At 55.0% G+C, this 24251-nt stretch overlaps 1 protein-coding gene across 1 annotated transcript in view; it reads right to left on the bottom strand.

Annotated features, from left to right (window-relative positions):
* Positions 1-11559: 11559 nt before the first annotated feature.
* The window catches only part of TAF3 (TATA-box binding protein associated factor 3), a 77968-nt gene continuing 65276 nt past the window's right edge, over positions 11560-24251 (bottom strand). Inside the window, exons 4-7 of the mRNA XM_056114600.1 lie at positions 22287-22366; positions 15912-16137; positions 13645-13751; positions 11560-13308 (exon numbers count right to left, since the gene is read on the bottom strand). Coding sequence (XP_055970575.1) covers positions 13194-13308; positions 13645-13751; positions 15912-16137; positions 22287-22366 — 528 coding nt within the window. The 3' untranslated portion in view covers positions 11560-13193. The remainder of the gene's footprint in view (positions 13309-13644; positions 13752-15911; positions 16138-22286; positions 22367-24251) is intronic.

Raw genomic sequence — 24251 nt, 5'->3', positions numbered from 1 at the left:
CCTTCCCCTGCATTTAAAAACACTGACTTCCCGCCCCCCCCCACCCCCAGATACTCCTGGGGCTGGGTACAGGATTTGCATGCAGGAGGTCTGGGTTCACTCTCCAAACTACAGGGTCTCCTGAGCACACCTGGAGGGACACCCAGTGTCCAGTGTGGCCCCCAAATACCACTGACAGCAACCAAAAAGAAAAAAAAAAACAGCATTTACTTGTGAAGTCTCTTGCTTGGAGTTTCTTTCCTGGGCATGTCGCATCCCCAGGTGGCTCCAGCAAACCTCAGGGCTAAGGCAAGCAGAAGGGACAGAAGTGCCCGCTCGGTGCTTCCCCTTGCTGTGCCTATTGGTTACTTGCTGCTGGCTCAGATTAAACGGTCGTTGCCAATAATCGGGCCAGTGTGAGGGCATTCCTCCGTGTTCCCTCTCTGATCCTTCCCAATGATTTTTCTAAAAAATAATTCTTGTTCTGTTCCAGCGTGGGTTGAAACACTGACCCAGGTGTGTAGAGATGGAGGAACAGTAGAGGCAGCCCCCACCGCCTCCCCCCTGCCTTGGCTGGCACTCCCTCCTCCCCCTCCTCCGCACCCCTCACTTTGCCCTTCCCACGGTGCCCCTAGGAACCAGCTCCCTGGAGTTTGGGTCTCAGTTCCTGTGCCTCTCTCCTAGCCCAAAGCCAGTCATCCCAATAATTAGAGATGGAAACAGCCCGACTCTTGATCTGGCAGATCAGCAGGATTCAGGCAGTGGTGGAGGAAAGTTCTGTTTTCTGGGGCTATTTCCTCCCTTCCTCTGCCCTTCCCCATGGCCCTGATAGACTTCCGATTTCTCCTTCAGATTGTGTGTTGAGGGTTGTGGAGCCTCCCCACCACTGTCTCCCCCTCCCTTGCTCCTCCCTAGTCGCCTCTCCCCGCCCCAGCCCCTGCGTTCTCTTCCCTCTTTAGGACCTATCGCTCCAAGAGTTTCAAGTATCAATTATAAGTAATATTAATTTCTCAGCCCTGACCAGTGAAGTGTGGCTGATCTTGATAGGAGCAGAAAAACGGGGCTTCCCTAGATGAAGCAGACCAGTGGACCCCACTGGGCCGCTTCCCATGCCCAGCTGAACATTCAATTTTCCGGCATTATCTTCGCACTTAAACTCGCTTTCTCCATTTCGGTGCCAAGATAAATTTGCATAATATTTGCAGCTGTAATTAGCTGATGAGCATCTCCCAGGCTCCCCCTTTTGTTTCTCTGTGCATTTGGTCCTCCACTGAGGCCACGTTTGATCTTTAATATTACAGGAGTCCCGACAGACGATTGCCTATCTTATCTTACCAGCTCCCAGATCTTAGAGGAGGGAGGGGTGGAAGGAGGGGCTGGCTTGGGGTAAACCGTGGGCGAAGAGGAGAATGCAGCAGCTCTAGCCAGTCTGCAAAGGTTATATTGGAAGAAGGTATAGGTTGTGACAGACGAATCAGATAAATGGAGACGGGTGGGGAGGAATGGCTAGGGGTGGGGGGTCGTCTGGCATAAATACATGAACTCAGGAATGGGGCAAGGAGATGAGGATGAGATCTGGGGCACCTGTGGGTGTGCCCCCCACGCCTGGTCCTCACGGTCTGGCACAGGGTTAGTGTTAGGGCACTGCGCTGGGAGCTGCGGCTGGGACTGGCTTTCCTCAAGCAGAAAGTGGAACTTAGGCCATCAGGCCAGCCCATTATCGGCTCATCTGTCCGTCTCTAACAGAGAGGGCAGCCTCTGTGGATGTCCAGTACAGCCACTGACACTCTCTGCTCCCTCCAGCACTGTCTAATTTTTTTTTAAAAAACTGCTTCTTTGCGCTCTCACCCCCCTCCCCCATAAGATTCAGGGGTAGGGGGAAAAGGGTCAGTAGAGAGAAGGGACAACATAAGCAGAAATGACCCAGGCCCAGAGGGAGAGTGGGGTGCCCCACTCCGCCCCGCACCCACACACATCCCCCGAGGATTTTTTTGAGGGGTATGTTCTCCTCCGGGGAGTTTCTAATTGGGGTCCGGCGGGGTGGGAGAAAAGGCGGATTAGCGGGGCCAACCGGCGGCGGGATGAGCATTGGTGGGAATCGGAGGGGTCGGAGGGAGAGGGAAGGAGAGCGGGGCCGGAGGAAAACAAGCCGCCCGGCGCGGCTCGGCTTTCCTGCCAATCACGGGAACAAACGCGCCCGCTTAGCGCTCACGCCGCGCGCCCCTGCGGAAAGCGAGCCGCGGCTATCACGTTCGCGCCGCCGGCCCCTGCCCCGGGCTTGGGTTTCAGCCCAGCGCCCGGCGGCGGCCCTGGGCTGCGCCGGATCGGGTAGCGCCGGGGTCGCGGCGGTCGGGGTGCGAGGGGGCGCGGGTCGGGCGCCGGGCACCGAAGGGCGGTGAATGAACAGAGGGCGAATCAATGAATGCACTCCTGGAGGAGGGAAGCCTGAGGGAACGACTGAATGCGGGAATGAATGCACGCATGGATGAATGAATGAATGCACCCGCGGATGAATGAATGAGTGCGTGAATAAATGCGTGCGTGAATGCATGAGCGAATCCGTGAACACATGCAGGCGCGGATGACTCTCGCGAATGAGTGAATGGATGCGTGGATGAGTGAATGAATGCACGCGTGCATGAATGCATGCGTGCATGAATGCATGTGTGCATGAATGCATGCGTGCATGAATGAATGAGCGAATCCGTGAATGCATGCAGGCGCGGGTGACTATGCGTGAATTCATGTACACGCGAATGAATGAGTGAATGCATGAATGAATGAATGAATACGTGGATAAATAAAAGTGTGCATGAATGAATGCATTGTGGATGAATGAGTGAATGCTTGAATGAATGCGTGTGTGAATGCATGAGTGAATCCACAAATAGATGCAGGCGTGGATGACTCTCCGTGAATGTGTGAATGGATGCGTGGGTGAGTAAATGAATGCATGCGTGAATGAATGCATGCGTGAATGAATGCATGCGTGGATGAATGCGTGTGTGGATGAATGAGCAAAGCAAACTCAAACGCATGCAAGCCTGGATGACTGTATGCGATGCGTGAATTCATGAACACGCGAATAAATGAGTGAATGCATGAATGAATGCATGGATGAATGAATGAATGAGTGTGTGAGTGAAAGAGCGAATCCATAACCGCAGGCAGGTGCGGAAGACTATATGCGTGAATACGTGAATGGATGCGTAGTTGAGTGAACGAATGAATGCATGAGTGAATGAATGCATGCGTGAATGAATGAGCATATCCACGAATGCATGCAGTCGTTGATGATGATGCATGAGTGCATGAACGCACAAATAAATAAGTGAATGCATGAGTGAATGCGTGTCTGAATGGATGGATGAATACATGCATGCCTGAATGAGTGAGTGAGTGAGTGAATGAATGAATGAATGAATGAATGCATTGGGGGTAGCTCCCCCTTTGCCTCTTGCTCCCCCAAGCTCAACTCAGTTTGGGAAAAGTTAGCTTGTAACTTTTTTAATACCGCCAATTTCCTAAAGGAAGTGAGAGGTGGTGTTAGACCCCTTCGAGGGCTGTGAGGGCAAGGAGCAGGGCGGGCGTTGCCCCAGGCCTGAATGTCCCCTCTGCTTCTGAGGGGCCAGTGAGCCGGTGGGCAGGCCTTCCATGAGGCAGGGCACATGCTGGGGTCGCCTCTGCAGACCCCCGGCTGCTCCCGAGCAACCCCTCAACGCCCCAGCGAGATCTGCGAGCTGTGACCACAGGGGACACTGGGCAGTTGGGGTTCACTGTCCAGCTCACCTCCCCCTCCCTCCCTGGGGCCTGTTACCCTGCGGGGGCGGGGGTCTACTCCTCATTGAGCCTTCCTCCCACCCCTGTCCCTCTTCCGGCATCTGAGACCTCCTTGGGGTGCACTGCGCAGCGGGGGGCGCACCCAGACCCGGGACTGTGTTCTCAGCCCGGCGGCGGGAGAAGGGCCGCCTTAAGTCCCCCCCCCCCCCACTACCCCCGCCCCAGACCCCCGCTCAGACCCGGCCGGCCGGCAGCTTTGATTGACGCGCTGTCCCCGGATCATGTGTTAATCCCTTCTCCACTCGAGCCTTTTCATAACTCATTTCTCTCGCGCGAGATGGGGACCCTGATGGTTGCCGGGCAACCCCGCGCATCCCGCTCCGCCGAGGCCGTTACTCTGCGCTCCGGCGGCGCAGAGGTCGGCCCAAAGTCACGGCCATGGGCCGGCTCCACCCGCCCAGGCGGACTCCCCCAGCACCGGGAGCCTGAGACCGCCCCTGCCCCGGACCCGCCTCCTGGGCCCCCTTTGCCCCTCCCCCATCGGGGCCTGGCACTTCACTGGGTGTGGTGGGAGCTGTTAGGACACCTCCAGCTATGAACTTGGGTTCTTCCAGGCAGCAGGAAAGGGGTCTCTGGGCCTGCACGGTGGGCAAAGGGCCTCTGGACAGACCTCTCACCCCCCCCCTCAGCTGAGCTGGCGTTTCCTGGTCTCTGCTTTCCGCTTTTTTCCTTTCTTTCCAGTTATGCTCTCTCCCCTGTGAAACTCAGGGGTCCCTTCTGGTGGCTCAAAAGTCCTTCTTTTCTCTCTCCTCCTCCCTCTGTGCTTTCAATGGGGTCCCAGGGGACCCCAAGCCCTCCCCCTCTGGAGGCGTGGCTCTCAGAGCCCCCTTCTCCCAGCACTGTAGGTCCCAGAGGCCCTGCCCTGACCACCCCGCTTTCCTGCCCTGTCCTGTCTTCATCCTCCTTTCAGGAACTCTGGGACTCAGGGGTGCCAGCCCTTTGGGTTGTCACCCCCAAACTTGTCCCCTCCAGAGAGCAGGGGAGAGCTGCCTAGCAGGGGTACAGTGCCAGGAGCAGGGGCTCTCATCCTTCCCACATTGGGTTCCCTCTTCTTCACACTGGCAAGTGTCCCCCAAGAAGGCAACTCCAGCAGGGCCCACATCTCAGCGTGTGCCAGTGCTGAGGGGACACAGGGCCCCAGTGGAGACCCTGAGAAGGGTTTTGCTTCTGGGTAGTGCTGGGTAGAGGTTGCAGGGGCTGGAGCCGGGCAGGAGGAAGTCCACAGCTTGCGGGGAGGGGGGGGGTGGGGAGAGGCTGATCACCTTGTCCCTGCCCAGGTGTGGCTGTTACCAGGCTCCTCCTGCTGCCTCCTGAGGAAACTGAGGAACAGAAATTCCCAATAAGAACAGGCACCTGAGCCAGAGCTGCCTGTGACAGTGGTGGTGGCCGCCCATATGGCCATCTCTCAGGCCAGGGGCTGCGGGAGCTCTGAGCTCTGCCCCACTTTCCTTCGGCTGAAGGTTATCCAAGAGGGTATTCCTCCCCCTTCCTCCCTCCCCTGTCCCCTTCCTTCCTTCTTTCCTTCCTTCCTTCCTTCCTTCCTTCCTTCCTTCCTTCCCTCCTTATCTCCCACTTCCTCCTCCTCCTACCTCCCTTCCATCCTTCCCTCCCTCCTCCATTCTTCCCTCCCTGACTTCCTTCCTTTCTTTCTTCCTATCCCGCCCCACTCCTGAGCACCTGCTGAGGTCTGAGACCAGATGACTTCTGTCCTTGAGATGCACCTCCAGAGGGTTTGAGGGCAAGCCAACAATACAACCTACAAATCCACAGAATAAACTCCCTTAAAACTCCCTTCAAAGTTGGGGTGGAGTGGTGGTTCATTGATAGAGCTCTTGCCTGGGTTTGAAAGACTTGGGATCAGGAAGTCCCCTTGGCTGAGCGCCGGCCTGGGGGTTGGGGGGCCCAGGTAGGCTGTGGAGCATTTGGAGACAGTCCCAGTTTGCAATCTTTCAGTGTGTGTGTGGGAGGAGGAGTCGACCCCTTCAATGCTCCAGAGGCTCTGGTGGTACTCAGGGTCCATTGGAGACTCTCGGTCTGCGGCTCGGCTGGGGCCATGCGGGGTCCCGAAGCCCTGGGAAGCTGGAGAGGGTGCTGGAAAGTCAAGCTCGGGGCAGTACCCGGCAGGCACCCCAGGATGTGAGAGGCGAGTGGAGTGAGCGACTGTTCCCGCGCCCCACCAGCTGCCTAAGTCAGAGTGATGATGTGCACCCCCAAGTTCTCGGGCAGGGGGCTCCAAGTGCTGTCGGGGGTGTCTCAGTACTGCTGCCTGGGGCTCCCACTCCTGGAAGTGGGGGTGGCCTTGTCCACTGGTTTGTTCCCGAGCCTTCCTGTGTAACCCCCTAACTACCGCCCCAGGCCGCTGCCAGGAGAGGAAGCCAGAGTGGGCAGCGGAGACTGTGCGGTGGGTGGGAATCTTTGAATGTTTCTAATGGGTGTCCTCTTCACACAGGACAGCCCCCCCCTTAGGACTTGGTTAACAAGAAGATAATGGGGAGCAAGATGTGTTTGCTTAGCCACCGGGAGATAAACCCAACAGGTGTCCCGAACTTTCCATGAGTGATGGGCACGGTTAGCCACGATAAATAACCCTGGAGTGGGACTGGGAGTGACAGCGTGGGGGCTGGGATGAGTCTCCCGCGTGTTGCCATGCACACGTTCACACAAACCCACACATGCACACACATGCAAACATATGCCCACACATACACCATGCAAGTGTGTGCAGATGCTCACACCCACACCTGCGCATATGTGCAAAATAAGCACAACCAAGCAATGCACATACACACATGCACATACATGCATAAGACAGGTACATGTATGCACACACATGCACACACACATGCGTGAACACACACATGCATGTACACACACACACACACACACACACACACACACACACACACCAAGGCAGGGCTCGGCACTTGTTTCCTTCCCGGTCAGTCAGCCCTAGACACCTCACAGCTCAGTTGAGTTTTTTTTTTTAATTACTTTTTTGAATCACAGTGATATACACATTTATAAAGATCTCCATGATTGTGTTTCAGTCATATAATGTTCCAACACCCGTCCCTTCACTAGTGTATCTTTCCCACCACCAATCTCCCGGCAGGCACTTTCCTTCTCCCTCTCCCTCTCCCTCTCCCTCTCTCTGCCTCTCTGTCTCTCTCTCTCTGTCTCTGTCTCTCTCTCTTTCTCTGCTGGTAAGGCCCCAGGCAGGGCGGGGTGCAGACAGCAGGTGCAGGCATCTTCACAAGCTCCAACCTGTGCTGCAGTGTGTGGAGGTGGTGCCAGTGCAGGTGCCCTCCTGAACAGATGGTCTTTCTGCATGGAGGGTGCTGTTATGAAGGGCCACAGCTGGCAGCGCTCAGGGGCTACTCCTGGTCCCATGCTCAGGAATGACTCCCAGCAGTGCTCAGATGCAGCTCTGGGGATTGACCCTGGGCCGAGACCACTGTGGCCTCATGACGTCAGGGCCGTCCCTGCTCAAGAAAGGATTAATCGGCCATGGGCTGGGGCCGAGGGTGTGTGTGTGTGTGTGTGTGGGGGGGTGTTTCTCCATGCAGCCCTGCAGCCCCCAGTGAGGGCCCCCGGTGGTGCTTCTCAGGGCAGGGTTGACTGTGGCTGCAGTGTTTCACAAGAAGTCAGTCATTTTCATGGAAGACATTTGAATGTGACTTTCACTCAGAGCGGGGAGCTTGACCTGGCCACCTAAGCGTCCCCAACCGAGACCGTCCAGGGTGCATCTAGCAGTGCCCTGGCCTGACTGCCAGCAGGCCGAGGCGCGGCTGAAAGGAAGTCTGTTCCTGCAGAGTATGCAAAGGGTCGTCCCCAACGGAACTGAGCAGAAGTCACAGGTAAAGCCGCATCTGAAGGGCCAGGAAGGGCTTGTTGGAAGCGAGGTGCCTCTGACAAGAAAGAGTCTTTGTGACTGGCTCCCCCTGGGGCGGCTCCAGCCAGGCCACAGAGCCCGAAACCCTGAGATTAGGTTCCCCAGACTCTCTGGAACCGCGGGCTGAGCAGGCTGGGCACAAGTCACACGGAAGCTGTTTATCTCTGTGGTTGGCTCTCAGGGAAGACCTTGAAAACAGAGGCGGGTGCCCACCACGTCCCAGGGGCTTCCCTCAAGGACCCCACCACTGGGGCCAGTTTGCAGCTAAAAGCCATGGGGCTCCCAGGAGGGCCCGGCCCTGGGGTTCCATAGAGTCCTTGAAAGGCGGGCAGGTCCATGGAGGGCCTTCTCTGCTTACCTCTGGACGCCAGCGAGCGGTTCCATCCGATATGCAGGAGACAGGCAGGGACTCTGAAATGTTCTCCTTCAGGTAAGGGTCCGGGAGCTTCTCTCTCTCTCACCTGTCTTGTCCTCAGGCCTCATGCTCGCAGAGCTGATGGGTACTTTGGCTCTAAGACCACAGAAGGACAAGGTTGCTCCTTCCCTCCCCCCTCCCCCTTCCTTCCTCCCTTCCTCCCTCCCTTCCTTCCTCGCTTGCTCCTTCCTTCCCTTCCTTCTTCTCTTCCTTTCTTACCTCCCTTCCTCCCTTCCTTTTCCCCTTCCCTCCTTCCTTCTTCCCTCCCTTTCTTCCTTCTTTCCTTCCTTTTTTCCTTCCGTCCTTCCCTTTTCCCTCCCTCCCTCCCTTCCTCCCTCCCTCCCTCCCTCTCTCCCTCCTTCCCTCCCATCCTCCTTCCCTCCCATCCTCCCTCCCTTTCCGCCCTCCCTTTCCCTCTCTCCCTCCCTCCTTCCTTCCTTTTGCCTTCCCTGTCTCTTTCTCCCTCCCTCCCTTCCTTCCTTAGTTTTTGGGCCACACCCAGCTGTGCTCAGGACTTACTCCTGGTTCTGTGCTCAGGGATCACTACTTATGGCAGGGCTCAGGGGGACCGTAGGGGGTGTAGGAGATTGTGCAAGGTGATGTACCAGCTGCTTTCTGGCCCCCACAGGCTTTAACCTGCTGCCTCTCCTCAGCCGGGGCCCTGCACATCTGCCCGTGCCTGCTACTTCCCCACTGAATCCAAAGACTCGCTTTTCTGGTGGAAAAGTGCAGCAGGCCGGGTGGGTGAGCTATGGGGTTGGTCTTGGTTAGGGGACTGGGGTTGGGGGGCGCCCCAGCTGCCTGCCCCCTCCAAACTTTCTCTCCTGGTCTTTGAACCCCCAGGAAACACGATCAAGGACATGGTAGGACAAGGAGCTTGAATGCTGTTCTCACCCCATCCTGCTTCCTAGGACACCGGCCCGCATCTGTGTGGCCGGGCAGAGGTGCTGCCTCGCAGGGTTTGGTTTTTCCCATTTATTTTGGTGGGGCTGGACAGTCCAGGGCTCATGCAGGTAGGCACGTGCTGGGCATCTGAGCCACTTCCCACCCGCACCGGCATTTTAGACAAGGGCCCCTTCTGAGTCTCTGTGCCTATTGTGGCGCCAGCCTCTAGACAGCCAGCCCCAGTGGGCAGCCTGTAATTTGAAGCCCTCCAATAGCTTTGCGATTTAGTGACCAAGAAGTAGCCCTCTCTATTGTTTTCAGTGATTGGAAACAAAGTTCCTGACAATGAGAAAACCCCCCTCTCTGGCCAAACAATGAAGCAGTTGTTCAAAAGCTTCTGGTGCCTGGCCCAGGGGTGCTGGTGCCCACTCTGAGATGCCACTCTGTGGCACTTCCACACGGGGCACGGACACTCGTCACAGAAACGTCTGGGCGTGCGTGGACATGGCAGGGTGACTAGCGAGCGCAGCTTGCCCTGAGGACTGGCCACAGTGTCCTGTTTGGACCCAGCCCGACGCCTGCCGAAAGGGGGTCCCCTTCTCCTGCACCCGCACCCCCCACCCCTGCCCTGCCATGTGGAAGCTCCTTCCTCTGGCTAACTAGTCCTTTCAGCAGGCTGCTTCCTGAGTCAACTTTGGTGCCCTGGTTTGACTCACTGTTTTACTTGAACCCTGTGTTTAAGAAAACAAACTCCCACCTGTAAAATGTTGGGGTGATGGGCCAGAGAGAGAGCACAGCAGTACTCAGGGTCCCCAGAGCCTCGCCAGAGGTGATCACCAAGCGCAAAAGCTGGGGTGAGCTGTTTTGGGAGGGGATCATAAGTCAGAAGAAAGAAGAAAGAAGAGGCTGTTGAATCCGATCATGAAGAGCCACTTTCTACCAGCTTCAGTGGATGTTCGAGAGGCATGTAAGAAGTGGGAAGGCCCGGATCCCGCCAGACAATGTGGGCTGACAGTCCTACTCCCACTGACCCGAGTTATGCAAAGCAGCCAACATCCCTGTCAAACCATTTCACAGGGCTGTGGACATTCTCAGGTTTCAATAACCAAACACAACCCCTGACTTCAAAAGGCTAACAAAAGCCAAACATCAAACTGGAATGGCTGCTAAGGGCTGAGCACCTGCAATACTGTGGCATGCACACACATGCACACACCCATGCAGATATACGCACACACGTGTGCACACATGCATGCACACACCACACATACAAGTGCACATGCACGCGCACACACAGCTGTTCATATGATGAAAGGAAGTGGACGCTGCTAGTGTGTAGGCTGTCACAGCTGTTGCTAAGCTCCCCATGGTGGAGACGCCTTGTTAGAGGCAGAGAGCCAGCAGAGGGGCAGGGGGCCTACAGGCCGCTGGGGCTGTGATGGGAATATTTCATCCTGCAGCACTGGGTGGGGGGCAGGGGCCCAAGGCAGGGCCATAAAGCATAATGGACAGCCGGGCGGGGCAGGAAGATGGAAACCTAGCTTTGCCAGTTCCCTAGAGTCCAACACAAGTGGATTGAAGGGGGCGTGGGGACGGCAGTCGAGAAACTGTCCCAGCTCTCCCACCCTGTGCCCCGCAGGGAGCTGAGTGTTCTCCCTGTGGAGGGCCTCTTGGCCTGAGCTGCTGGAGCGACAATGGTGAGGGGTTACTTTGTATCGTTATAGGGACAGCCCACGGAGATGCACCTAGGGGTGGTGGGAGAGCGAGGGCTCCGGGTTCTGCTGCCTGCCCAGGGCCAGGAGACTCCTGGTTGTTTGGGACACACGGGCGGAGGCTCCACAGATTCCTTCAGACACTACTGCTCTGGGCACGCAACTTCGGAGGACGCCACGGGCATGCAGGGCCACTGTCTGTCCACGGGGGGCAATGCCCCTGCGCCCTGGCATCTCCCAAGAACCACAGTGTTCCCCAACTCAGCCCTCCCCCTTGCCGGCTGCTCTGGGTCCAGCCAGGCTTCACCCTTTGCTTGGTGGCACTTCCTCAAGGCTGTCCCTTCCTTTTGGGGCGTGGGGGCCTCTGCAGGGGACCCTCCCAGCTCTACACCTTCTGTGCTTCTCGGGGGTTCAAGTCTCCTGTCTGCACCAGGGGACAGTTTCCCGACCCTGTGTGGGCCGTGCAGGGCTGAGACCGCTGGCGAGGGCAGGGGCGCCAGGGTCCCCTGCGGCCTCTGCCCAAGCTGAGGTGAGACTCTGTATCCCGTTACTAATCCCCAAGCTCTCCGGCCCCCTGAAAATGATTCTTTGGTTTTATTATTGCAAAGGCCATTTATAAATCCATGAACTGGATTTAGGAAAGCAACCATGAAATAGCAGGGACAACAAACTGATTGAAATTCCCTCAGACGGCAGGCTGGGGGCACAGGCCCTGGGACGTGCCCAGTCCGGCCGGGAAGGAGCGGCAGGGCCGGCGCCTGGACGTGACCACTTAGACCCATCGGCCATGCCTCAGGGAGCTAAACCCTAAAGAAAGAAAATGGAAAAGCCACGACGACATAGCCAATGATCTTTATTTCGTACCTTCCCCCACCCTGCATTCCTCTCCAAAAAGCACTGATGGGCATACCTGTGCATGTGGAAATATTGTATAAAGTATTAGAATGATCTCGAATGAAGAAAACAAACCACAGTATCTCAACACAGATGCTCTGTTTCTTTGTGGGGATAGAAAACTTTTGGCTTCTAGAAGCAGGAGGGCGCTGAGGAAACCCGCATGGGGAAGGCCGCCCGGCCCACCGATCGGCAATTTGACATTCATGGCAGAAGACCTCATTTCTCTAACCAAATAATGTTTTAAAATAGGACTAATTCATATACTAATATCAATTTACTTGGCATTAAAAAATCACAATTTCTATTAATATATGTGTATGAGGGTCGAAGCCCATATTCTGGTATTCAAGATTATCTATTACACGGGCCCAAACTGGGGTTATTTCAGAATCAAGTAAAAGTCCATATTTATTCCAAAGTTGCTAAAATATGCTAATAAAATTAAATTTGATGTTTTACATTAAAAATAAAATATTTGGTTTATCTCTCAGACATCTATAACATATTAATAAATAGTGGGCAGTATAGTAATATAATAAAGTTTGTGATACCCTGAAATTTGATGAGTTTTCTTAAAAAAATTCATAATATACTTCATTTCAGCCTTAAACCACAATATCAATGAACAACAGGTTTGCAGAAATAAAACAATATAAACACAAAATGCTACAGCATATTTTTTTTTTGTTCTTACTTTTGGGGAATCTACATGTCCTTTTAACAAGAAGAAAGTCAAAGAAATTTACAGAAACAAACAGGTAACAGAAACAATTTCAAATCATAAACTCTGGGACTAAACTGCCTGTTCTCCTTCTAACTGCTGGGCTCTGTCCCCCAAGAGGTCAGTGATGGGCGGGCCGGGCCTGGGCAGCCCACTGCTCTCCACTCTGCCTTGTTTTCTGGCCTCTTTGCTCTTGTTACAGTAGTAATTACAGACATGGCCGAAATCACCGTGGATTTCAGAGACTGCCAGAATTAAACACGATAAAAAATTTAAAAATAGCTATTTCATAAATATTTATTATTTACATAGGGAGGACGAGCCTAGTTGGAAGGTTTTATACATGTTGATGAAATGTCTGAATGGGAGTGCCCCAGCACAGAGGGGGCAGAGCCAGAACGCAACAGAGACAGGAAACACATAGGGCCAACAAAATGACCTGCACAGAAGCACACGGGACATGATAGAAACCTTTTTCTTAAAAAATAGAAGGTATCTCACAAAAGCTTGAACATTTTACAGGTTAGTACTAAAAAGAGGGGCTGGGGGCGGGGGGAGTTTCATATATTTTCATCACAAAAATATTCACTGACCCTCCAACTGGAGCTTTCTGTTCTGTCGCTATCTCACTACCAAGGAAGAGAGGCTGGAAACTGTCTACAGACTAACAAGCTCATCCTTGGATTCCAGTCCCAGCAGCTCCCATGCCCTCTCTCTCTCTCTCTCTCTCTAGCACCTTCCTGAAAAGGCCCTGGAGAGTAAGGGCGCTGGGCGGGCGGGCTGGGGTCTTATTACAATGCTTGTCCCAGTATCCCAGGGGCGCTCAGCAGAGAACGGTGGATGCCATGGCTGTCAGTGAGCCCGATGTTTCCTCTTCTTGTGCTTTTTGTCCTTCTTCTTGTTGGCACACTTGGGGCAGAACCACTGCATTTCTTCTGGGGGCGCCGCCGTGATCCCAACACAGGGCCTGGAGGCAGAGAGATGGTGTCAGCCCCAGACACGCACGCACCGGTCCCACATATGTTAGCCCTGAACACACTTGTGCACTGACTGCCAGCAGCTGCTCTCAGGTCTACCGCATGCCGGCCCGTCCCCCTTCCCAGAGGCACAGCACGAGGCTTTCCCAGCCTGATCGGGATGGCAAAGCACTGGGTGGGCCTCTCCCGGCAGAGCGGTCGCCCTCAGTCTTGGGAGTACGCAGCCCCCAACATGCTTCTCTGGGTCACTGCTAAGCGTGGTACTTCGACCAGAAAACTATGGAACATGCAAGACAGGCAGGCCAGAGCCTGGGGCAGGCACTCACCAGTGGTACCAGTCGTCACAGTCGTCGCAGCCGATCATGGGGCTCCCGTCATCAGGCTTGTTACACCCAGGGCAGATCCAGATCTGGTTCCCCCACTCGTCTCGGATCTGCATTTGTGAGGGGTCAGGAGAGCGGAAGGCACATGGGGAAAGGAGCAGAATGAGAGCAGGATAAACACACTTATCCTATGGGGAGGGACTCCAGCAGGCAGGGGGCTGGCCTTGCGTGCACTGGGTTCGATCCCCGGCAAACCATAGGATTCCCCCCCAGCCTGGTCAGGAGGGACCCCTGAGCACAGAGCCAGAACGGAGCCCTGGGTAGAGTCAGGAGTGAGCCTGAGCACAGTCAGGAGGGGTCCCTGAGCACAGAGCCAGGAATCATCCCTGAGCACTGAGCAAGGAGTCAGCCTTGAGCTCGTAGTCAGGTGTGTGTCCCCCTTCCCAAAAGCTTATTTTATGTTGTGACCTTAAAACCAGCAAACTCAGCTAAAGGTGGATGTGTAGACCCCTGGCTTTTTTTTGGCGTTCTGACCTGTTTCTGACTATCCCGGGACCATGTGAAGGGCAGCATGGCCGCCTTCCTAGGGAAGACTTTCCCGATGAATCTGTCAACTCCTAGTGTGTTGTCACCGGCGCTTCTGAGCACCTGTGCCGGGCACTGCAGTGGGCATGTCAGCTCTCTGGGACCAGGGGCTGGGGCGAGCCCGGTGGATCCCCGTGAAAGCTGAGCTAAGCTCTGTCTTGCTTCCCCTCTCCACCATAGCCGGACATGCACATGGCCACCGTGCAGGCGTCCCCTCATTACTGATTAGCCAAGCCCTGCTCCTGACCCCGCGATAAGATCAAGGATATAAAAGAGTTGTTACTAAGTAACTTTCCATTGCCTCAGTGGCATTTTCAGGCAAGTACAAGCAGTAAAGGGCGAATGCAGGAGGGACCGGGAGGTGAAGGGGCCGAGCATTGGGCCGTGAGTCGGCCACAAACCTGGGCGCTGCGCTCGTCTGTAGCCCTGTGCAAACGAGGGCCTGGGCGGCCACGCCAGGACAGCTGGGGGCAGAGCAAGGCTCTGGGCTGAGCCCAAGACAGCCGTAATTAGGGCTCCTGGAAGGGTTCCTAAGTCATAAAACATTTGCTTCCAAACACGGCTCAGAGCTGAGTTGTGGCAGCGGGTGGGTGATCTCTGCTGTGCCCATGCAGAGGCAGACACGAAGGCCACACGCAGTCCGGTCAACAGAAAGGGCTTTGCCACGCTGGAGTGGCAGGACATGAGCTCCTGGAGCTGGTGTGATCCTCCCTGTCAGTGAGGGTGATCTCACCTGAAGCCCATGGGCCACTGCGAGGTGTGTGGACCTTCTGGTCTGTTCAGGGGTCACACCTGGCGGTGCTCGACAGTCACTTCTGCAGTGCTCAGGGGACCACGTGGAGCGGGGACTGAACCCGGCCAGCACGCTTAGCCCCTGGTGCGCTCCGGCCCACTCACAGGATCCCGTCAGCTGCTGCTGCGTCCACACCACCAGCTTCACATCTATGTTAGCAGCCACCCACAGCTCTCTGCTCCTCAGCTCCAGTCTCGCCTCCTGCCTCCTCTGCATCCCAGTAGTGTCAGGTGATCCGTGGAAACTCCAGCCCAAGAGGGCTCCATCCGTGAACACCCACACGGGCCAGATGGGGCCCACCCTGCAGCACCCCTGTACATCTCTGGTCCACCTCAAGGATTCAGGGCGGCTGGTGCACTGAGGGTGGGCACCCTGAGAAGAGGCCTAGGGCCAGGAGCCTGACTGCCTGTCTCATCATCCGCCACCCCAAGTCTTGTGCCAGCAGAGTCAGGGGCTGGCCCCTCTCAGGCTGTCACTGAGACGGTGTGGGAAGTGTGCGGTCACAATCCCAAACAGTGTAAACCAAGACAATGCTCTGACCTTCCCTTTCTTCGTTTTCGGGTCACACCCCCGTGGTGCACTTGGGGCTGACTCCTGGATCTGTGCTCATGGAGCACTCCTAGCAGGGCTCAGGGGAATCAAATGGGGCATCAGGCATGAAAGCAGGGTTGGCCGAGCATGAGACAAGAGCCTGACTGTGACGTCATTTAAGGAGGCTAAAGAAATAATGTGACTGTACTTTTTAATCCGAAGCAATGAAAATCCTGTTTTAGTCTGAAAGCCTGACACTGACTCCTGGTCAGGAGCCCCCTAAGAGCCCCCGGCGCTGAGAATCCCTCAGGAGCCCTGGGACGCTCACCCCTGCTAACCCTCTGAGGACATGCACACGTACCACGTAGGTGCTGACCGTCTCGGTGACCACGCTCCGGACTGGGGCTCGGGCAGCTCCTGAGACGGTGGGGGCCGGCGCCGGCAACAAGGCAGGAGAAGCGGCTGGGGCCAGGAGGGGCAGGGGCAGCGGGGCGGGCGTAGGCGTGGGAGCCGGTGGGGGCGTCTTGGGTCTGTTCAGGGCGGGCGCCGCCTTAGCCTCGGGTGCAGGAACCACTTTGCTGATGACGCTGTGGGCAAGAGGAGAGGAGAGTTAGCGGGGTGGGCACAGTCACATTCTGCTAGTCCCTGGCTTCAGGGCTCGCAGCGAGCTGTGCTCAGGGGACCACATGGGGGAATAGGGATGGCACCGGGTCAGGCCCCTGCTCGCGTGCAGACAGCTCCCGCGCCACAGCTCACAGGCTCACCCCGACTTGCAGCGGCCATGGGCCAGCCACACTCAGCTGAGGTAGCTCTCAGAGGTGGCAGGTTCAAGAGCCCCCAGACTCACTCCCGCCCGCTCTTGACTTAGCCACACTCCATGCTGGCCTGAGTTCGGGTCCGGCCCCTCCCCAGGCGAGCATCTGAAGGGACAGGCCCACAGACGCGTCCTCACATGTTTCCACTGCCTGGGCCTCAGGCGGCTTCTATGTGACGCCAGAGCAAAGGAATCAGGTCAGCGGGCGGCACTTCAGAACTCGGGTCTGATGCCAAGTTTGCCCTTTCTGACCGGTTCTTTCTTTGATAAAAGATGGGCCCCTCACTCAGAGCAAAGAAAGCAATGCCGAAAGTCAGCTCAGTGAGACGGCGCACGGATCACTCAGAACACAGCAAACAGCCTACAGAGGCAGCACCATCATACAGCGTACAGGACACTCAGCCTGCCCCAGCAGCCACCCCAGTGTTGTCCCTCCACTAGCTCCTGAGTATCAACCACGGACACCACAGCACACTCCATCTTTTGTGGCCAATGGGATCCCCAGCGAGAATGAGAGAAAGGGAGAAAAGGAGAGAGATGGGAGAGAGAGAGAGAGAGAGAGAGAGAGAGAGAGAGAGAGAGAGAATGAGGGGGAGAGGGGAGAGAGGGAGGAAGAAAGAAAGGGAGAGAGAGGGAAGAGGGAGGAGGAGAGAGGGAGGGAAAGGGAGAAAGAGAGGGAGAAAAAGGGAGGAAAAGAGAGAGGGAGGGAGGGAGGGGGAGAGAGAGAGAGAGAGAGAGAGAGAGAGAGGGAGGGAGAGGGAGGGAGGGAGGGAGGAGGGATCAAGAGATCAACTCTTGTCACTTAGCCTAATCTGATGGTTACCGAACTAAACGATGGATTCCTGTGAGCTTTCCCTGGAAGCAGCGCCCCCAGTGTCAACCCCAGGCTGGCCACACCACTGAAGACACAGAGGCCGGCAGTGGGCCCCAGTGTGGGCTGGTACAGCTCTGCATGCGGGTGGACGCTGGGAAACCAGTCCAGGCTGCTCCCACCAGGCTCTATTGGTGAATTCACCCAGGGGAGACATGAGGTGTGAGAGGATCGGGTCTGAAAGTCCCACTGGGACAGTCTCCAGTCCGGACAACCGTGAGCAGCGCTTCCAGGTTAATGCTCCATCGTTACTCCCCTGTCCTCTGACCCGCCCTGGCCAACTCTCTGCTTTTGTATAATCATCACGCAGCTGGCAACAGATTTATTTCTTCAAGCTCAGGGCTCATGCCTCTCGACTATTCCACACCATCTCGTAAGAGGAGCATTTTATCTTGTCAGGGTCCCAGTACACATAAAGTAGCAAACATTTTCTCTTAAATCAGGCATGACCTACGTAAAGAAGGAAACCAAAGACATGAAGTAACCAGAGGGAAATCCAGCAGCTGTAGGACGGCCCTTCCAAGGAGAGGCCCAGACAATCATGCTCGGTGTGTCAGCATGCGAGCCCCAAAGGGCCTGAACACCTAGACCAAGAGCAAATGACCAACAGTTCTTCGTCTCTGCAAAAAGACGTATTAAAAACAATCACTAAGAGCAAATGGGGGGGGGGGAGGCAACGGTAACTTCCAGGCCAGAGGGTAGAAGTGGAACCCAGTGGATCGCTCAAGTGTGGACTGAAGGGCCTGCAGAAGTCCAGCCCCGGGCCCATGGGAGAAGTGCCCAGGGCCCACTCAGAACAGTTTCACTCGGGCCGAGTCCGAGTGTTTCACAGCCCCTGACTCGGCGATTCCTCCCCCACAGCTGCTTCCTTCTCTACAACTGTCATGGAGGCCGGGACTGATGGAATCTTCTGGATGAATACTCGGCAAACTCATCATTACAAAGCTTTAAACGGTCCTGTTTCTCACCTGGCAACATCTGAATGAATAAAGAGCCTACACATGAGGATGGAAGGTGACTTCCTTTTCACGGAGAAACCCAGCTTGGGGCTGAGGCAGCGGGTGGCAGGTGCATGCTCTGGCTGGCCCGAACCCAAGCAACCCACTGAAAGGCGGCAGGGCAGTCTGGGGTGTCTCCCGGAAGGTGGTCGGGAGCAGAGGGGACCCGGGAGCAGGCTGGCTCTGAAGCCACTGGGTACATGGGCCACACCTACGGATGGAGGCTGGCCATGAAGACCAGCACGTGGGGAGCACAGTGCAGGGGAGAGAGGAAGAAAGTGGGCCCGAGGCAAGAACAGAAGAGCAGAGGGCGAGGTCAGGGAGGGCCATGAGTGCGGAGAGGGGACAAGGGGCAGCAGGAAGACTGCAGCCCTCTGACACCTTCCCAGAGCCCCTGCCCAGAGCTCCAGGGGAGGGCTGGGAAGGGGACAGCGGTGAGTGGACAGGGGCTGAGTGGGGATGGGAAGGCGTCACTGGCCTTTCTCTGCTCCAGGGAGGCAGGAAGGTCTGGGGGTGGGAGGAGGTGGGTGGGGACAGAAGGTCAGTGGAAGCCAGGGAACCTGGAAGGGGCAGAGAAAAGGAAGGAAGGAAATGGGTGGTGTTTGGGTAGAGCTGGTCCCCAGGGTAAGGAACGATGCCCTGGAGTCCTGGGTTAACCGGGAGTCTGGAAGCAGTGTGGGTGCTGGAAGGAGACCTGAGGGGCAGGGCCAGCTGCTCACCGCATGTCCCCCCTGTGTGGAGCAGCCAGCCCGCAGAGAGGCAGGGGGCCAGTCTGACCCGGGGAGCGTCCTTGTGCTGTGGCCAGTGCTCCCAGGCGGCTCGGGCCTGGCCAGGGAAGAACTGCACTTTTCTTCAGGCCAGCCCCACAACAGGGCCTGGTGCTTCCATCAGCAGGATGGAAATGTTCTTTTTAAGCACCCAGAGTGGGAGCGTTTTGATCCTGAAGGGGTCCCAAAGCTGCCGGACACTCCCACCCCAGAAGCTGGCCTCAGCCTTTGCGAGAGCGACCCAGGGACCTTCTGAGTCACTCGACTGGCAAGCTGGGCCTCTGATAACACTGCGGAGAGAAACTTCCCAACTATCATTCAAATCATATCTACAAAGGTGGTCATAAATATTTTAAAACCTAAGTGAACTAATAAGACCTAGGCCCATTAAGGATAAGATCTTTTACAACAAATTAAATAAAACAATTTATTGAAGCCTGGACTCAAGATAAGCTAGATTTACTAGCTGACCTTTTATTCATTTAAAGAACAAAATTAGCTCTAATTGCATTAGAATGGAATCCAGTAAATTTCCCCAAGTCTTCTAATGTTGGTCCGTGTAGGAACTGCTGTAATTGTTTACAAGTAAGATGGAAATGCTTTGATTATAATCTTTCCACTTGCTTCACTGTGTACTGAAAGCAGCTCCCAAACCCTAACGCTAGTACTTCTGACGCTATGTGCCTTCCTCTGAGATGCACCATCTCCGGCACTAAAGAGGTGGGTGAGTGCGAAATAACACCTTCATCCATGCAGGATGGAGCGTGTCAAGGGGAGGTGGAAGGGGAGTCTCTGGGCGAAGCAGGGAGGTCAAGGACCCCCACAGGGACACCAGCTGCCGGGGAAGCCACCTGTCACTGCAGCACAGAGAGGTCTCCCAGCAGCCTCCACAGCCATCCTCAAGGCCTGTGGCCATGGCTCCTGGTCCCCAGCTTCCCGGGAAGGTGAGGCCCGTGCAAGGTTTCGGTCCCCAGCGGGGAACAGAGGAAGAAGAAATGCTCAGCTCTCTCAGACCAGAGGACAGTGCTCCGGAGCTCAGCAGGGACTTCTCACCTGCAGGTTTCTCAGCTCTGTCCTGAAGCCTGTTCCAGAAACACAAACCCTGACAGCCCCTAGTCTGTGAGAAAGTCCCTCCTGGACTGGGCATGTGCCCAAGTCAGGCAGCACCCACTTCTTTGACCATAAGGTCACCTGGCCACCCAAGTGAACTAATAAGACCCTGGCCACTGAGGAACAAAATCAACCTGGGGGCCTGATGGAGGCAGAGGGTAGATGCCAAGGATGGGCCCTGCCAGGCTTCTGAGCATAAAGAACCAGCCACCACTGAGGCCCATTGGGGCCACAGCAGAGGGCAGACGGGACAAGAGTGGCCGAGTCCTGAGGATGTGCAGCCCTGCAGACCCCACCTCTCCCTCTCTCCCCCTTCTCACCTCTCCCTCCTCCTTCTCCACTTCTGTCCCCTCTCTCTGCCCCCCCCCGCTCCCTCCCTTCTCTCTCTCTCTCTCTCTCTCTCTCTCTCTCTCTCTCTCTCTTTCTCTCTCTCTCAGAAGTGAAGTGCTTCGTAAACACTGTCAGGCTGGCTGGAGAGGGTGGGGGGGGGACACACTGCTTTCATCATCTGGCTGGACATAGAAACCAAATCTTAAACTGAGAAAGAACAGATGGAGAGCACTGTCCTGTGGCCCCTGAGAGGCCGCATCGCTGGCCGGCTCCAGGGGACAGGGGACAACTCCCTCTGCTCTCAGCCGTGGTAAATGGAGGCAGGAACAAGGCCCTCTGCTGCCAGGAGCAAGAGTAAAGAACAGCGGAGGCTCCCAGCTTTGGAGCCAGAGCCTTCCACGAGAGGAAGAAACCCGGAAAAGCCTTTTCTTTGCCCCTAATTTCAAAAGATTCTTCTCTGCCTGTTCTCCAGCAGTAAAAAAGCCCCCCTCCAGGTTATGCGCCCTGACCAGCGGGACCCCACATGCTCACAGGGGATGGGGGGCAAAGGCAGTCCCGGCCTCTGCCCTGCCTGCCGCCCCTCGAGGAACCAGGGTTCTGGATGCTGCTCCTGAGGCTGCTCTCACTCAGGTAGGATGGCCGTTTCTCACAAACGCGTGGCTATGCATCCACTTTCTCACCCGTTCCACTTGGGAGCCACAAACAGCAGTGCGCCGTGTGCTTACCTCAGAACTGGCCCTTGGCTGAGCTACAGTTTCTCCAAATCCCCACGACCACTAATGTGGATTCTTTTTTTCTCGTTCATCCTAACTTAAAATGTAAAATAGCTCACTTACTTTACTCCTCTTTAACTATAATTAATCCCATTTAAAGTATTTTCTTGCATTTGGGTTTGGTCCAAAAATGAGCTGTCATATGTGAGGGTCCTTTACCTAAAATATCTGAAAATGTCTATGCTATAAAATACTACACTTTTGGAAACATCTACGTGGCATGATTTCTCTAACATTGGACACTCGTTATTTTCTATCTACTTTGTTGTTCTGGGGCTGCCCAAATGGCGCCAGAGGTCTGGGGACACTCCTGGTGACTCTCAGCCGCCCAGTCCAGTGGGGTGATGGGAGGGCTCAGCCCTGTGCCAACCATGTTCCCACCCTGAGTCTCTGCAATGCAGACCTCTCCATTTTCTAGGCCATCAGAAGGAACAAACTCACACAAAAGGCCGTGAGCCTGTCCCTCGGCTGTAAGAGTCATCCACAGACACAGGGCATGTTTTCAGAGTAGGAAGAAAGGCTTTTCAGTGTAATCCAAAAACAAAACTATGTTTTATCATTTTCCTGGGATCACAGAAGAGCACAGAGGCCTGACCGCCGGAAAGGTCCCACGGCAGTTGGGACAAAACCACAGCAAATGTGGGTGTCCATGTCCAACCCACCCTCAGCACAAAGCAGGCAATGAGCGCCCATGTGATGATCGCACACTCCTGCACCCGGCAGTGGCTCGATTTAGAGGCAGAGAATGAAACGGCTTCCTGAGTCAAGAGAAGCCGTTCTTTCTCAGGCATGTGACAGAGGACAGATGCCTAAGCACACTTATAGCACCGGGGAACATGCAGGGAATCCGTCTAGCACAGAGTTTCTTACTTCCAGGTAACTGTCCAGGGCTGGTCTTTGAAAAGGAGAAAAAGCAGGCAAAGTATTCCATACTCCGAGGAAGAAGCCAACACACAGCAGAACTCTCAAACGGAAGCAGGGTCCTAAATGCTCTGTCCTGCTAACGGCAGGTTCCTCCTACGTTCCTGGGGAAAGGGGACAGCCTCCCCCGACTAAGAAATGTTTGTACTTACATCTTGTCCTGGCCTCCGACGCGGAGAGTCAGTCTGGGGATGACAGGGCTCGGGGCGGGGGCAACCGGCTCCACTTTGATCTGTCAGAATCGGCACAGCACAGTTAACAACTTTTCTTTGCAACAGAGGTTCTTCCTACCCCTTCTCCCACTTGGCCATCTCCACAGACTTGATAAACAAGTTTAAGCCTCAGATGTGGTTAATACACCAGAAGCCAGGCCCTGAAGGGCCCCGGGGTTAACTTGGACCCCTTGATTTGAACAGAACAGAGATTGCTACAGTTTTTCGTACTTTGAATTCACACCTTAGGTTTTCATTGCTCAAATTTTCCAATAAAACGTCTAGATCATTGGTTTAAATGTTTACCAAACAAATGTTTCTGATCGACTTAACAGAAACAGGGGGGAAATGCAGTGACTTTACGCTACAAGACAAACACACCTTCTTAGGGGACTTGGAGACAGAGATCATCTTATATTTGCAGTACTACATAAGACAACAAAATGCCAGAGACAAGTGCAGCGTCAAGCTGCTCACTTGGGGAGCTCTGGGGTGGAGAATGTAAACATCTGAAATACTACAAGAGACAATGGTGAAGTAATGGCTGCTGGCGAAATGGAAGCGCTCACAAATATTGGAGCTCCTGAGCCGTCAGAAAGGGAATAGGCGAATTAGGCAGGTCGCTAGAGGGCCTCCATCCTCACAGTCCTTATTTTTTCAGATGCTACAGTATTGTCTTGTGAACAAAGAGCCCTACTAAAAGCCGGGCTCCAAACATCTAGCCCGGAGCCTGACAGCAGGATTCTTGCTGGCTCTGTTGGTGACTAGCCCTGCTGGAACATCCCAAGTATCGCAGGATACCCCGCTCACCTGCTCGAGACAACTCTGCTCTCCAGCTAGTTGCCAGCTATGGACTTAATGTATTTCTAGCTCAAGAAGTCAGTGATGATAGAACACATGGTGGTTCTAACGGGGAGCGGACAGAAAGCTCAGTATGTATTACCCTATGATCACAGACTGCACAGTGATCCAATCTACTGTTTTCAAACATTCCCTTCTAGAGTTTTGTTTTGGAAGCTGCACATGGCTATGCTCAGGGATCACTCGGGCTTGAACCCGGGTCATCCCCATGCGAGGCAAGTGCCTACCCGCTGGACTGTATTTCTGGCCCTCAGAGTTTTCTTTTTCAATCAAATCTCCTATCAAGCAGTATGGTTCCAACCAATCTCTTGAAACACAACTAGATACTCAATAAAGGTTTATTTGATTAACAGCCTCTCCTGCCTCACATGGTCCCATCATTTGTCCAGTACTTAATTATTCTCCACAGCACGGAAAGGCACCCAAAAGGAGAATGAAAGAATTCTGTCAACGTCTTCCAGCTGAAACTCCAACAGCACCCACACCTTCACTGCCAGCGGTCCGGTGGGTAAGCAACCAAGGGAGCTGTGGGCGGTGCCGTATCTGATTGCTGACTGCTATTTCTCATGCCTAACACTGGGTCTGACACATACAAGCATCTAAGATCACTTCAAGGCATTAAGCAGAATTAATGATTTCAAGCTTCGACACTCCCAGGCCACACCCACAATTTCCTCTCCTCCAGTGCCTGTCAAACCCCACTGAGCGAATGGCGTGGTGGCCAGGTACTAGACTGGATCCCTCCCTACACACTCGGCTCAGAAGTTCCCCCATCAGTCTGCTTACTTCCCTCCAGCCTCTCCAACTCAGGAGCTCCTGAGCAGCTATGAAAGTGCTCAGCTATCCACTGCCCTGCCGGCCCCCCTGGCTCACTCCCTCTCGGCAGATGCCACCGTTCTTGGCTCAGTTCTTTGGTTCCAATAGGCTAGGGGCTTCCCTCATGGTCCCTGGAGCAGGAATAGAGCAAGACCTAGAGTCCCTCACTGTGGGGGAGAGGTTCAGTCTCCCCTCTCTGATGAACAGAGCTCCACGTCTAAACAATCT

The sequence above is a fragment of the Sorex fumeus genome, unplaced genomic scaffold (genome assembly GCF_029834395.1).
Source record: "Sorex fumeus unplaced genomic scaffold, SorFum_2.1 ptg000026l, whole genome shotgun sequence".
NCBI classification, from domain to species: domain Eukaryota; kingdom Metazoa; phylum Chordata; class Mammalia; order Eulipotyphla; family Soricidae; genus Sorex; species Sorex fumeus.
Note: the sequence above shows the minus strand (reverse complement) of the source record. Positions and strands in the feature narration are given on the sequence as shown.